Source organism: Triturus cristatus, chromosome 4_1 (assembly GCF_964204655.1).
Source record: "Triturus cristatus chromosome 4_1, aTriCri1.1, whole genome shotgun sequence".
Taxonomy (NCBI): Eukaryota; Metazoa; Chordata; class Amphibia; order Caudata; family Salamandridae; genus Triturus; species Triturus cristatus.
The window spans coordinates 185292544-185307722 of record NC_140585.1 but is presented as its reverse complement, the minus strand read 5'-3'; the positions used below and the strand labels follow the sequence as shown (position 1 = coordinate 185307722).

General features: G+C 47.1%; 1 protein-coding gene across 1 annotated transcript; it reads left to right on the top strand.

The window, feature by feature from the left end:
* Nucleotides 1–9747: 9747 nt before the first annotated feature.
* LOC146853903 (olfactory receptor 5AP2-like) lies at nucleotides 9748–10686 on the top strand. Its single transcript, XM_085650443.1, has one exon. The coding sequence runs from the start codon at nucleotides 9748–9750 to the stop codon at nucleotides 10684–10686; it is 939 nt and encodes a 312-aa protein (XP_085506569.1).
* The last annotated feature ends 4493 nt before the right edge of the window (nucleotides 10687–15179 follow it).

Genomic DNA, 15179 nt, shown 5'->3' with positions numbered 1-15179 from the left:
GGTTGTGACATGGCCCTGTGTTTTGCCATGGTGAAGAGGGGGGGTTCTGGCACTGGCCACCCTTGGCTACATGCACGCAGTCTACATGCTGACGAGCAGACATTCCCACACAACACACGGCTGATTTGCTCTCCCTGTGTCTCCCTCCCTCTCTGTCCCCCTCTCCCTCCCTCTGTGTGTCAGCCTCCTCCCTCTGTCCGTCTCCCTGTGTGTCCCTCCCTCTCTGTCCCCCTCTCCCTCCCTCTCTGTCCCCCTCTCCCTCCCTCTCTGTCCCCCTCTCCCTCCCTCTCTGTCCCCCTCTCCCTCCCTCCGTGTGTCAGCCTCCTCCCTCTGTCCGTGTCCCTGTGTCTCCCTCCCTCTCTGTCCCCCTCTCCCTCCCTCTCTGTCCCCCTCTCCCTCCCTCCGTGTGTCAGCCTCCTCCCTCTGTCCGTGTCCCTGTGTCTCCCTCCCTCTCTGTCCCCCTCTCCCTCCCTCTCTGTCCCCCACTCCCTCCCTCTGTGTTTCACCCTCTGTCACCTCAGCCCAGCTTCCTAGACACACACTTTTTCCAGTCCTTTGAATGGCCCTTGGCTTGTTGATGTGAGTTTTTTTCTGATCTCCAGGCACCCATTGGGTGTAGTGTCTGTGTGTGCGCTGCTGCTGTGGTTGTGTGTGCTGCCACTCTTTCACAGTGTTGGCTGTTCATTAGCTGCTGTCATGTGCAAAACAGTGCCTTCACCCCCATGTGTTGATGCAAGGCGTCCGCCATTTGCTGGCGAGTCTTTCCTGTGTGGGGACACACTGTTTGTCTGGCTGTGACCTGGGCCATATGGGCAGAGGGCATTGTTGTCTGCTTCTGAGTTGCACTATGTGATTTTTTGGGCCCACACTCCCGCCATCCGGGTTACCGTGTCATGTGTTGGTGTCTTCTGTGGCCTGTGACTTGACATTGTCCAGCTGGGTGCATGGGGCATGGTGGCGGCAGTGGCATGTGCGTGTTCATGGAGTGTGGTTGAGTCATGCGATAGGTTGGGGTGGTTGCGTGCCTGTTAGTGATTTTGGTTGTGGATGAGGTCCCCCCCATGTGAGGTGCGTTGTTCGTGTACTCACCCGGGTCTCGGAGTCCTCCTAATCCTTCGACTGCCTCCACCGGCTGTATGGCCATCACCCTCTCCTCCCAGGGCTGGTAGTGTACGGGTCTGCGGGAGGGCCCTCCTCCAGTGCCGTTGGCCTGGTTGTGTTCCTCCAGCATCTTGGCTCGGACCCTCCTCCGCAGATCGTACCACCTGGCTTGGCATTCCTGCCTGGTCCATCTGGTGTCCGCAACAGCATTCACAGCATCGACGATGGTCTGCCACATGGCTGTTTTTGCTGCCATGCTGGTCTGTCTGACCAATGTTCCAAAGAGCTGTGGCTCGACTCTGAGGATTTCATCAACAAGGACCTCCAACTCTCGGTTACTGAACTTTGGGTTCTTGTAAGTGGGCATGGTGAGGGGTGTGGGTGTGGATGGTGGGGGGGGTGTGTGGATGGTTGTGGGTGTGTGGGTGTGGTTGTGCAGGTGTGTGTGTGTGGATGTGATGAGGGTGTGTTTGTGAAGGTAGTTGTGTGGAGGTGTGCAAGTGTAAGGTGTGGTGTAGCTTGTAGTATGGTTCTGTGGTGTCTGGCAGCAGTGAGTCTGTTGCAAAGGCTCATGGTTTGTGTGTGTGGGCCCTTTTTATTGGTCCATTGGTGGGTGTGGCTGTGTTTGAAGTTTGGGTGGGTGTGTTATAAGGAGTGGTGGTGTTTTGGGCCTCTGTTTGTTTTTGGCAGTTGCAGGTCAGTGAATGTGTTTTTTTAGTGTTTGTTGGCCATGTTTAGTGGCTTTGTGCCATTCGAATAGTGTATTCTTGTGTTGTTTTGTTTTGTCCTGGTTGTGTACGTGCGTTTTGAGCGTGTGTACGGTGTGTACATGGGCCATTTGGTTGTACGGTGCTGTCCTTGTGTGTGGCTTGGTACGACTCGTAGATGCGGTTGTGATGTTGGGGCCTGGGGTGCGCTCCGTACTTAGGAGGTTGTGTTGGGGGTGCGACTGGAACGTACTGGGGTGTACATTGACGGTGGTACGACACGTACAGGGGTGGGGGTAGGACTCGAACGTACTGGGGTGTACATTGACGGTGGTACGACACGTACAGGGGTGGGGGTACGACTCGCACGTACTGGGGTGTACATACATGGGGGTCGGACACGTACAGGGGTGGGGGTAGGACTCTAACGTACTGGGGTGTACATAGACGGTGGTACGACACGTACAGGGGTGGGGGTAGGACTGGATCGTACTGGGGTGTACATTGACGGTGGTACGACACATACAGGGGTGGGGGTAGGACTCGAATGTACTGGGGTGTACATGGACGGTGGTACGACACGTACAGGGGTGGGGGTACGACTCGAACCTACTGGGGTGTACATACATGGGGGTCGGACACGTACAGGGGTGGGGGTACGACTCGAACGTACTGGGGTGTACATACATGGGGGTCGGACACGTACGGGGGTGGGGGTACAACTCGAACATACTGGGGTGTACACGGACGGTGGTACGACACGTACAGGGGTGGGGGTATGACTCGAACGTACTGGGGTGTACATACATGGGGGTCGGACACGTACTGGGGTGGGGGTAGGACTTGAACGTACTGGGGTGTACATAGACGGTGGTACGACACGTACAGGGGTGGGGGTAGGACTCGAATGTACTGGGGTGTACATAGACGGTGGTACGACACATACAGGGGTGGAGGTAGGACTCGAACGTACTGGGGTGTACATTGACGGTGGTACGACACGTACAGGGGTGGGGGTAGGACTCGAACGTACTGGGGTGTACATAGACGGTGGTACGACACGTACAGGGGTGGGGGTAGGACTGGAACGTACTGGGGTGTACATTGACAGTGGTACGACACGTACAGGGGTGGGGGTAGGACTCGAACGTACTGGGGTGTACATTGACGGTGGTACGACACGTACAGGGGTGGGGGTACGACTCGAACGTACTGGGGTGTACATACATGGGGGTCGGACACGTACAGGGGTGGGGGTAGGAATCTAACGTACTGGGGTGTACATAGACGGTGGTACAACACGTACAGGGGTGGGGGTAGGACTCAAACGTACTGGGGTGTACATTGACGGTGGTACGACACGTACAGGGGTGGGGGTACGACTCGAACGTACTGGGGTGTACATTGATGGTGGTACGACACGTACAGGGGTGGGGGTACGACTCGAACATACTGGGGTGTACATACATGGGGGTCGGACACGTACAGAGGTGGGGGTACGACTCGAACGTACTGGGGTGTACATGGACGGTGGTACGACACGTACAGGGGTGGGGGTACGACTCAAACGTACTGGGGTGTACATACATGGGGGTCGGACACGTACAGGGGTGGGGGTAGGACTCGAACGTACTGGGGTGTACATTGATGGTGGTACGACACGTACAGGGGTGGGGGTAGGACTCGAACGTACTGGGGTGTACATTGACAGTGGTACGACACGTACAGGGGTGGGGGTACGACTCGAACGTACTGGGGTGTACATACATGGGGGTCGGACACGTACAGGGGTGGGGGTACGACTCGAACGTACTGGGGTGTACATGGACGGTGGTACGACACGTACAGGGGTGGGGGTACAACTCGAACGTACTGGGGTGTACATACATGGGGGTTGGACACGTACAGGGGTGGGGGTAGGACTCGAACGTACTGGGGTGTACATAGACGGTGGTACGACACGTACAGGGGTGGGGGTAGGACTCGAACGTACTGGGGTGTACATTGACGGTGGTACGACACGTACAGGGGTGGGGGTAGGACTCGAACGTACTGGGGTGTACATTGACGGTGGTACGACACGTACAGGGGTGGGGGTATGACTCAAACGTACTGGGGTGTACATACATGGGGGTCGGACACGTACAGGGGTGGGGGTACGACTCGAACGTACTGGGGTGTACATGGACGGTGGTACGACACGTACAGGGGTGGGGGTACGACTCGAACGTACTGGGGTGTACATACATGGGGGTCGGACACGTACAGGGGTGGGGGTGGGGGTAGGACTCGAACGTACTGGGGTGTACATAGACGGTGGTACGACACGTACAGGGGTGGGGGTAGGACTCGAACGTACTGGGGTGTACATAGACGGTGGTACGACACATACAGGGGTGGGGGTAGGACTCGAACGTACTGGGGTGTACATTGACGGTGGTACGACACGTACAGGGGTGGGGGTACGACTCGGACGTACAGGGGTGTACATACACGGGTGGGGGTGTACATACATGGGGGGTACGTCTCGGACGTACGGGGGCGGGGGGGACTTGTTGGGCGCGTATGCGGGCACATTTCTCCAAGGTTGCTATGGGAGTTCGGTGCAGACGGTGTTTTTTCCATACGGTTGTAACATCGGACGCACGGGATGGATCGTGATTCCTCGGTCGGACTTCACCTTTCACATTTGTATGGTACATCGTCCGAGGACGTGTCGGACACTTTTTCCGACCCGAGGACGTGTGGGAAATCATTCCCGATGCGGTTCGTATGGACTTTTTACCATGCGAATCGTGATTGCCAGTTCGTACGGCACTTGTACGATTCGTACGGTAAAAAGACCGGATACGAGTCGCACGGGGAATTTTTTTACCGGATCGTAATTGGCACCAAAGTATAAGAGATTGTTTTTGTTTTTAACTCCACTGTTTCCATATGAGTTCATGTGCCCAGTAATTTATGCAGTTTAAAGTTATAGGTACATTGGTTTCTGTCAGATAACCCCTTAATTCCACTTAGTTATCTAACATCAACTCCTGTGTTGAAGAAGTGTTCGGATGTTAAACTTTTAATAAACGTGGGTGCACTTTATATAGGAGCAAGACTTGGGACTTGCTATATGTGCAGGTGTAAACAGAAAACCCTAGAAGGGTGTCCCACATTTCAACCACTGCTGTGCCCCAAGATTCAAGATTCCTAGAAGAAGAAAATTGAGATGTGAGAGTGTTCAAATACTTATGCAAAACACGCAGCAAATGTTTAGTCAATTTGCTATTAAGTAAGAAGCATCTCATTAAATTAATTACACATTTTACGCAAAGCACTCAATTAAAACCTTAGTGTAATAAAACCCTTGGGAGGAACACATCCACCTCATGATGTTTTTCTGTTTCAAACGTCTCATGGTATCAATGTGTCAGGAATTACATCCCCATGGTACCTGAGACACTATAAAATGCCAGCACATGACTCTTGTCGATGAGTGCCATGAACAAGACTTGATATAAGGACCAGCCAGAGGGTGTTGAGAGTGGCTATTCTCATATGAGGTACCTCCATGTTCTGCTTTACCAGCAGAATCATGATCCCGCAAGCCGCAGCACAATGTACTACTGCTTGAAGAGTAAAGTTCCCTTAGCATTGTCTCTTCAGAGCTTTGCAAGTGTGTGTGCCGGGCTTGTGACACCCCTCTAGGGAAAATGAGCGGGCAATTCCATAGGCAGAGATGAGTCTCACTGTGTCTGTATCCATGAGCAATGGAGCTGGCTTGTAGTGCAACTGAAGTTAGCTTACCCCCAGACCAGGGGTAAGATTTGCATTTCTTTCACCTATGCAGCCTAGCTGGAAGAGAGCCACTGAAAACTGTCCGGGGTCAGATAAATTTCACAATAAATGTTTCAAATGCAAAGTATGTCCTGAAGGGCAGATCCCTGAAATCTTTGTATGGTATAGGTTGGATCTCAAATTTAATTTTGATTACAGTAATTGACTGCACTGTCAGGATCACTCTGCTTAGGGTTCTAATTTATTTCCCTTAGAATTGTTGCATGCAATGGGGACCCCATTATGTGTAACATTGTTAACCATTCTAAACGTTTTATGTAGTAGAAATTAGCATTCTGTTTTACTGCAAAAAGCACGCCTGTACTGTTGCGCACCTGCACGTTCACCACTGCTAGCGTTGTGTACATGTTCTATAAGGAACGCTTAAAGTGTTAACCGCTTCCTGTCCTGCATCTGTTTTGTAAGGTAGACATGCTCTGCTGCTGTACATATTTCCCTTCTGTGTAAGTGACATTTGCATAGCTGTTGTACATGCCATATATGTTGTGAAGGTAAATTTCATTGATACTCGCTTTCCTGAAGTGGATGAGCCACTCAGGCTCGAGGCAGATTACCTGCCACTGCCTCAGCCTGAAGTCTTCTGGGCCTTTGAGCTCAAAACAACTCAAGCTTTCATGTGGCTTCAGGCTACCACTATCCTCCAACCTAGTGCTCTAAGAACTGAAGGCAAAGCTTTAACTGTTAGTGAAAGAAAGAAGATACACATCAAGGCACTGAACTGTTCGCTGTGCAACATAAAACACTGATTAATCTCCACTACCATGCATGTAAGTGTGTGATCCTAAGTATATATGTTATGTCTCTGACCCTCCATTTGTCTTTATCACCACATTTGAGAGCACCTTCAGAGAATGTGAGATCAGGGTGTGTGTTGTTCATGAACAAATAAGTGTTGGAATTTTTTAGACTTCAATGTTACTCAATGCATCATAAGAATCTGAGCTACCTTTAGGGTATACATGACATTTGACCTGCCGCTTTGCTTGATAATGCAATTTTAGCCATATGGGGGAAGCATATGTGTTAGATTTGGGTTTTTCAGTGGGTTCACCACCAGGCTTTTTGCTATTAGGCTTCCTGTTTTTTACCCTGCTTTTGTTGGTTTTAGGAATCTGGGCACTTTCCTACTGCTATTCATTGCTGAAGTGCATATGCTTTCCATGTAAATTGTGTTTATTGATTGGTGTTTCCATGCTTGGCCTAGTTGATATACTATTAAGTGCTTAGTACAGTGCACTGTGTGTGCGTAGGGCCTGTAAATCAGATGCTGCTAGTAAGCCTGCAGCACTGATTGCGCCACCCCCACAGGCAGTCTTTCAAAGGTGTCTCAGACCTGCCACTGCAGCGTATGCAGACAGTTTTTACTGACACGTCAAACTGGCAACTGTCCCCACAAGCCAGGCTCTAACCTTCCCTTTTCTTCCATGTAAGACACCCCTCAGGTAGGCCAAAGGTATGCCTGTGGACAGGGTGCTGTGTGGGGGGTCAAGTAAGGACATGAACTGGTGTTTGTGACATGCCCTGTTAGTGAAATATTGAGCATTTTGTTATTTACTATTGAAGAACTATCTGCCCCATAGGATAGCATGGGAGTTCATAATTTTCCATTGGGCCAAGATAGAGAAATGGATTTTAGGCTCTCTAAACTCAGAATGTAATAACACATCTTTTAGTAAAGATGGTTTTTAAATTGTGTGTTTGAAAATGCCACTTTTAGAAAGTGGGCATTTTCTTGCTTAGCCATCCCAGGTGGCTCTGCTGGGTTGTGTATTTACTGTCTGATTTCGGAGTGGCAAGAGCAGTGGATGTGCATTCAATGTAGACATCCATTGGGGGGTAAGGTGTGTCCTGCCTCTCCTGGATGACTAAGAATGGAGATGAGTAGGCATGGGCTACATTTAGAGTAGTGGGAGCAGTTTTCTTTGTGCCTGTGCGCAATTCTGTATCCACCTCCTGCAAAGACGCTGGACCAGCGAGGACAGAACTGCTTTGAACTGAGCTGAGAGACTTTTTGCAACAAGAGAACAAAGAAAAATGTGGTATAAATATTGGGGTCCAAACTCCAGAACTTTAGAATACTTCTGGACTTAAGAGGAGCTTGTGCCAAAGAGAGGTGCTGGAGAAGCTGCCCCATTGCTGTGTGAATGCTTAGCTGGTTTAACCTGCAGTGGCTGCTTCTTCCAAGGAGTGGACAAAGGATTGGCTTTTCCTGTGTATTCTACTTGGGAGGTTTCTCCAAGGGCTTACATGTGCTTGCCTCCTGTTGACATAAAATACTTCCTGCAACTCTGCCGGTGCTGCTGGATTGCGCCCTTGCCTGAGGTGCCTCCCTTCAGTCAAAGGGCCCCAGAAGTTGGTTTTGAAGTTAATCTCTGTAAGATCAGGAGTGAAGCAATGCAAAACCTCGCCAAGTCCGGCCGAACAGCTGCGCACGACATGGAACCAACGCCGGACGACGTGAAGCCTCGCTGAGTCCTGCCACACAGCTGCACGCTTCTCGAAACAGACGCCAGATAATGCAAAGCCCCACAAAGCCTCTCTGTAAAACACAAGCACCGACACCGGATGATGCAAATCATCGCAGAGTGACGTCTCAACTCGGGTGCGCAACACATTGCACATGCGGGCCAAATCTACCACAACGCTAGGGCTACAGTAAGAAACACATCACCTCCCCACACAGTAAGAAACTTACATACCACCTCTGCTCCTTTAAGGAACCAACACATTACCTCCCATTTGTGGCAGTAAGGAACCAATGCATCACCTCCCCTGGAGCAATAAACCGAAGCATCACCTTCCCTGTGGCTGATTTTGCTTGTTAAATTTGACACATCCCAGGTAATTTGTGTTGAAAGTCATTAATCCATAGTTTGGTATGGATAGAAGGGTTTTGAACTTTTTAAAGACAAATTTTGTTGAATGCATGGTGGATTTTTTATTGTGTTTGGTTTAGATAAAGGTTTCCTATTTTTTTAAACTGACACAATAAACAAACAGTCATTTTTCAAGATGAACAAACAACGAAAACAAATAATGTAGTCCCAGTTGTTAATACTAGTGCAAAAAGCAATTAAACTAATTTAATAAAGACGTCAACCCTGTCTGAAGAAGGAGTCTGTTGTTTGTTACGAAATGTTCACCTTAGTGAATTTTCTCTGCGTTCAGCTTTCATGTATGCCTTTTCCCCTACATTCAACATTCATCCGTGATAATTAAGTGTACATTCACCTTCTGTGTGCAGAATTTGGAATATATTTAGAGGTTGGTGGACAGGGTACAAACTTGATGGAGTACCCTGTGCGCAAAAGTGATGGTCCGCCCATTCTCTTTCCATCAATGGAGTCCCAGCCTATAGCCTGTGGGAGGAGGTGAATAGGAGGAAGGGCATTACAATGCATGCATTATGTAGAGTGGATAGTGTAATGTCCTTTTTTTTCTATCACTACCAGGTCCGACCTGATGGTAGGGGACAGAAACAAATAATTATTGACCTCCCACACCCAGGGGGAAATAAATCCCCTGGGTGTGGGAGACATTAATTATTAGTTTTTCAATAACAAGGTCTCACTTTGGGACTTTGTTTTGAAAAATCAAAAACATGTAGTTTGGTTGACGGCTAGAACAACCAATGGTCGCCATCCACAAAAGTACTTGTACTATAATAGAAACTACCTTGACAGCTGTTCCTAGAAAGGTACACAGATTTTTCAGAGTCAATTGTGAACCCTAAATATGGGTGACAGTAGTCCGTTTGCAGATTTAATATCTCACGCCACCCTGACAGACTTTACCCTGTCCGTTAAACGATAGATCAGGCCCTAACTATTTGCATCCATAAAATTGTAAAAATGATACTGTTTTCATGCTGTTTCACCACACATACCTGAGCATAGTGGTGCAAAACTAACACATAGAGACCACCTGGGGTAATGGGCATGGTACAACATCTCTCAATCATAACATGCTTTGCTTACAATCTTACAATATTTATATCAATAAATAACATAACTATTGGTGCTCAGCAGTGTTTCTAGAATTTCACATCTCTATATACCTCCTTCCTTCCTTTTAGGCTCTATTGTTGACAACCATGCCAAGAGTCAACAGCACCCGTGTGATGGAGTTCATTCTTTTAGGACTTACAGAAGACCCAGAACTGCAAGTTCCTCTGTTCTGTTTCTTCCTGCTGGTCTATAGCATGACCCTTCTTTTCAATATTGGGATCATGGCATTGATCACAATGAACCATAACCTTCACAGCCCCATGTACTTCTTGCTCTGCAGTTTGGCCTTTGTAGACATCTTTTTTTCCTCTGTCGCTGTCCCCAACATGTTGGTCAACTTCCTATGGATGGGGAAGAAAATTTCTTTTTCAGAGTGTGCAATACAAATGTTTTTATCAATTGTAGTTGGAACTGCAGATGTCTTTATGATGGCATTGATGGCCTATGATCGGTACACAGCTATCTGCAATCCCTTGCTCTATCCTGTCATAATGAACAAAAGAACCTGTCTCTATCTTCTTTTTGGCATAGCAGTAATTGCGATCATCAATTCATTAACACAGTCTGTTTTTACCTTTACTTTGCCCTTTTGCAAGGACAATAAGATCAATCATTTCTTCTGTGATGTACCTGCACTCTTGAAGCTTGCCTGCTCCGATACCACCATCAATGAAGTGGTGCTGATTTCGATGGCAGGTGGACTCATAGTGATATCTCTAATCATCGTTCTTATATCATATGTCTATATAGTATCGGCCATTCTAGGGATAAGTTCCTCAGAGGGGAGGAAGAAGACCATCTCCACTTGTTCCTCTCATTTTGTCTGTGTCACGTTATTTTATGGCACACTTGTTTATATGTACGCCAAGCCCACTGCAAGCCACTCAATGGCCAATGACAATGTGGCATCCGTCTTCTATATGGTAATAATTCCTATGCTTAACCCACTAATTTACAGCTTTCGAAACCAGGAGATAAAGCAAGCCCTGAGGAAAGGAATAGGAAAGACTAGATCCTCTAAATAGAGAAACCAACCACACGTTCTTGTGTTCTTTTACATCCGCTTTCAACGAGAAATTTACTCAGGTACCTCCCTTCTGATACTTCCATTTGGGCCTCTCACTTATTTTGAGTGAGTTTTGGTTGTATCTGGCTCCACATATTGGCAACATAATTGAGCACAAAAATATTCTCACTGTAAAAATAAGTAGACATCAACCTGTCATTTCCTTCTGACTTTAAGGCTTTTGCTTCAAAATGTAAAAGAGGAATATAAAACACAGTGTTCTGCTACTTTACTGCAACCTAGCATATTCACAAGCCTATTCAAATGTACAACATTTTTTCATGGTTGCCTACTTGTTTATCTCTCTGTATTTGATCACAAAAGATAGAAAAGAGTTTCCAAATGCAATTGTCTCCTTTACATGATAATATAACCAGCGGTGTCGCCTATAGGTCCAGCTTTAATGTGCACACTCATGAAAACACAGGTACACACACCTGCACTCTCTGTTTGTTTTACATGAAACCACATTTATTGAGTTCAACTATGTTAGTTAGCTCTCTCTGTGGTAGGGTGCATTTGTAGGAGACATTTGTCCTTAGAATTATCCTTGTGTAAAGGTGCTCTTCTCTGCATTTAGGGTTTATTTGAGAGTGTGCTCCTTTTAGTATGTGTGTAGATGCTCTTGTTTGAGGTGGTTCAGCTGGGTAGGACTGTTCTCAGAGCTTTCTTTGTGGTAAGCAATGCTTATCTCAGCAGTCTATCTAGAGACATAGATTAATTAGGGCGCCTATGCACTGGCAGGAAGTGTCAGTGTTGAACTGCACTCTTCTCTGGGGTCGATGTGTCATGTAGCTCTCCTTGAGAAAGACAAATATGCCATTATGCTTTTGTTTTCTGATAAGAAATGTATAAGCAGAAAAAAATCACTTTAGAAGGATACAGAGAAGTGGTAGTTCCTCAGCATTGGATCTGGGATTATTGTAGGGTTGCATCAGGTTGCTACTGAGTAGAGATTGCTTCACTTTTGGATGGTAAAGTGTTAATAATAACGTGTTTCTCCTTATAGCACTGCAGTCAAGATTACCAACTATAAATAACAGATTAAACTATAACCCAATTTTGTGGGACTGCCTTTGCAGGATCTGCCATGTCATGATTAGAAATTGTGACCAGCAGCTCACAGTCGATGTTACACTATGACACAAAACGCTAAGCTATACCTTAAACAAAGTAAAATTACCTAAATTACCACAACATGAGCTGTTACCACTCTTTGCTCTTCTTTTTTTGGCTCTATTATTTTCAGCACAAAATGAATCCTCACGTTTGAAATTGATGAATCTTTCATATAAAATATAGCAGTGAATTGTAAATTGATTATGTTTTCCTGAAATGTCATGTATTTATGCAAATGGGAATTTCATAAATCAATAACGGACTCCTCTTTGGTGCTTTAATGCTGTCACCTCATTTATTATGTATGACTGGTGATGTATTGTCGCAAAAAGCCTTTGCAGCCAGCTGTAAAAAAGAATCGTTTATTCATTGAATAATTATATCATTTTTTTATATTTAAGAACTTAGAAAATTGTCATGATGAAAGACAATCAATTCATACTGAATATATCTTTTAAATAGAGCTCACTTGGGTGCCGATTACGATCCGGTAAAAACCGGGTACGAACCGTCAGACGGAGGCTTTTCACCGTCCGACTCGTACCCGGTCGTAAAACTTTACAAACATGCAAGTACGATTCGCACGGAAACACCATTTCCGTACGAGTCGTACAAAACACCGACCAACGAAAATATACATACGAATGTGATCCGGGAATGCTCCGACGTGACGTCGGGACGCTCTCAGGCAGCGTTTCACGACCCAGGAAGTACGAATCGAACCGACAGCAGTCCGGACGGCAATATTTTTACGACACCCAAAAAGTGCCGGAAAAGCGAAGTACGGCACGAAACGACCAGATGAGGGGGCCGGGTACGCGCCGTACCCCCCCAACCCCCGTGAGTACGCGCCGTACCCCCCCCAGCCCCCGTGAGTACGCGCTGTACCCCCCCATCCCCCGTGAGTACGCGCCGTACCCCCCCAGCCCCCGCATGTACGCGCCGTACCCCCACCTGTGTATGTGCGCACCGTACCCCCACCCGTGTATGTACGCACCGTACCCCCTCCTGTGTACGTACGCACCGTACCCCCACCCGTGTATGTACACACCGTACCCCCACCTGTGTATGTACGCACCGTACCCCCACCCGTGTATGTACGCACGTACCCCCACCTGTGTACGTACGCACCGTACCCCCACCCGTGTATGTACGGCGCGAACCCCCAGCGCATAGCGCTGGGGGTTCACGCCATACATACACGGGTGGGGGTACGGTGCGTACGTACACTGGTGTACATACACAGGTGGGGGTACAGTGCGTACATACACTGGTGGGGGCACGGTGCGTACGTACACAGGTGGGGGTACGGTGCGTACATACACGGGTGGGGGTACGGTGCGTACGTACACAGGTGGGGGTACGGCGCGTACATGCGGGGGCTGGGGGGGTACGGCGCGTACGTACGGGGGCTGGGGGGGTACGGCATGTACTCACGGGGGCTGGGGGGGTACGGCGTGTACTCACGGGGGCTGGGGGGGTACGGCGCGTATGTGGGCACATGTCTCCATGGTTGCTATGGGAGTTCGGTGCGGACAGTGTTTTTTCCATGCAGTTGTAACATCGGACGCACGGGATAGATCGTACTTGCGTGGTCAGACTTCACTTTTCACATTTGTACAGTAAATCGTCCGAGGATGTGTCGGACACATTTTCCGACCCGAGGACGTGTGGGGAATTGTTCCCAATGCGATTCGTATGGTCTTTTTCCCATGCGAATTGTACTTGGCAGTTTGTACGGCACTTGTACGATTCGTACGGTAAAAAGACCGGATACGAGTCGTACGGGGATTTTTTTTACCGGATCGTGATCGGCACCTAAATATCTTGCTTGTATTACCAATGATGTGTCAAAAGGAAAACTACCTTAAGGTAAATATGTAAACAACAAATGTAATAAAGTTAGAAAACTAAACAGTAAGACAATACAAAACATCCTTGATATGGTAGAGAGAAGACAAAGGAGTACTGAAGCACAGAAGCAGTGCTGAGGGCGGGACTATAATTTGCGCAATGGCAGTGGAAAACTGCATGCTAAGAAGGTTTGAATGGAGCATTAACCAAGCATCAACAAAATCAATTGTTCTATCATTAATAGGCTCTGAGCTTTGTAAGACAAACTAACTAAATAAAAGGAAACAATGCCACACTCTGAACAAGGCACCACAGCTTTGCAATAAATAATAATTAACAAATTAAACATCATATCAGAGAGCATTTTTAATGACATAAACGTTTTTAACATCCTAAGTCTAGTGTGTATTATATAAATGATAAACACACATATTGCAAAATTAAAAGCAGTTAGACATGCAACGCTCAGCAACAACAAGATGTGCATTTATAACAATATTAGCAAGTTTCTGACACCCTAACACCTTACAGCTATTCTTAAGACCTATGATAATGATTAGCCAAAGCATTAAATTACAAATACTGCCTTTTCAATTTTAGCGTTTTTAAGATGACTCGCACAGCAAACCTTTGTATAGATGGCTGGAGCTATTGTTTGTCAAAGCTCATATGAATATGCAAAACATATTCCCTCTGTGAAGGAGGACACAAAGGGGGACTGTTTATGAGTCATGTAACAAGTGCCTGTGACAGAGGAGGCCCTTTTTAATTTAATTTAGTTTCAGGGCAGAGCCCATTTGGCAATCCTGTCAGAAGAACACAAATATCTCCCCAAAATCTATGCCTCCGTCTTTAATTTTGGTGCAGTTTTCACATTCCTGGAACATTATCAGATGGTGACAGTTGGAAGGCTTATGTAAATCAGCCTTCCCGAATTTCAGAAAGAGAAAATGGAAGTTTCTAAAATGTACTGTTCCTTAACACATATAAGAAGTCTACCTTCACCATTGAGTTTGGCTTCTAATAATATTAATTTCATTGATTTTTGCACGCCCTTTGACACAATAAATGAAGTATGTGTAGTAGTTTCTTATAAGCATGTTATTCTTACGTACTCTTAGTCCTATGATGTCACTATCATGGCAATAGAATGTTACTGTTTGAATCCAGGAGGTTCTTAGTTCCTGGAATCTGTGGAGATGAACAGTCAATAAAGTAGATGCTCTTACACTTACCTTGTCTAGTGTAATCATTACAAATTCGGCGACGAGTTGGACTGTTCCTCTCTCCACCCACATGTGCAACGTCTGTCTCCAGCTTCTCCTGAGTTCTGGACATTTCTGCAATTTGCTGTGCAGCGTAGTTTCAGATTTCCTGTGGTCTATTCATCCTAGTCGTCCATCGTGATCTCCTTACGTTTTTGACTTGGACCTTGTCTCTTTACTCTACTGGTGAGCATGTTTGGACCTTTGTTTTCAA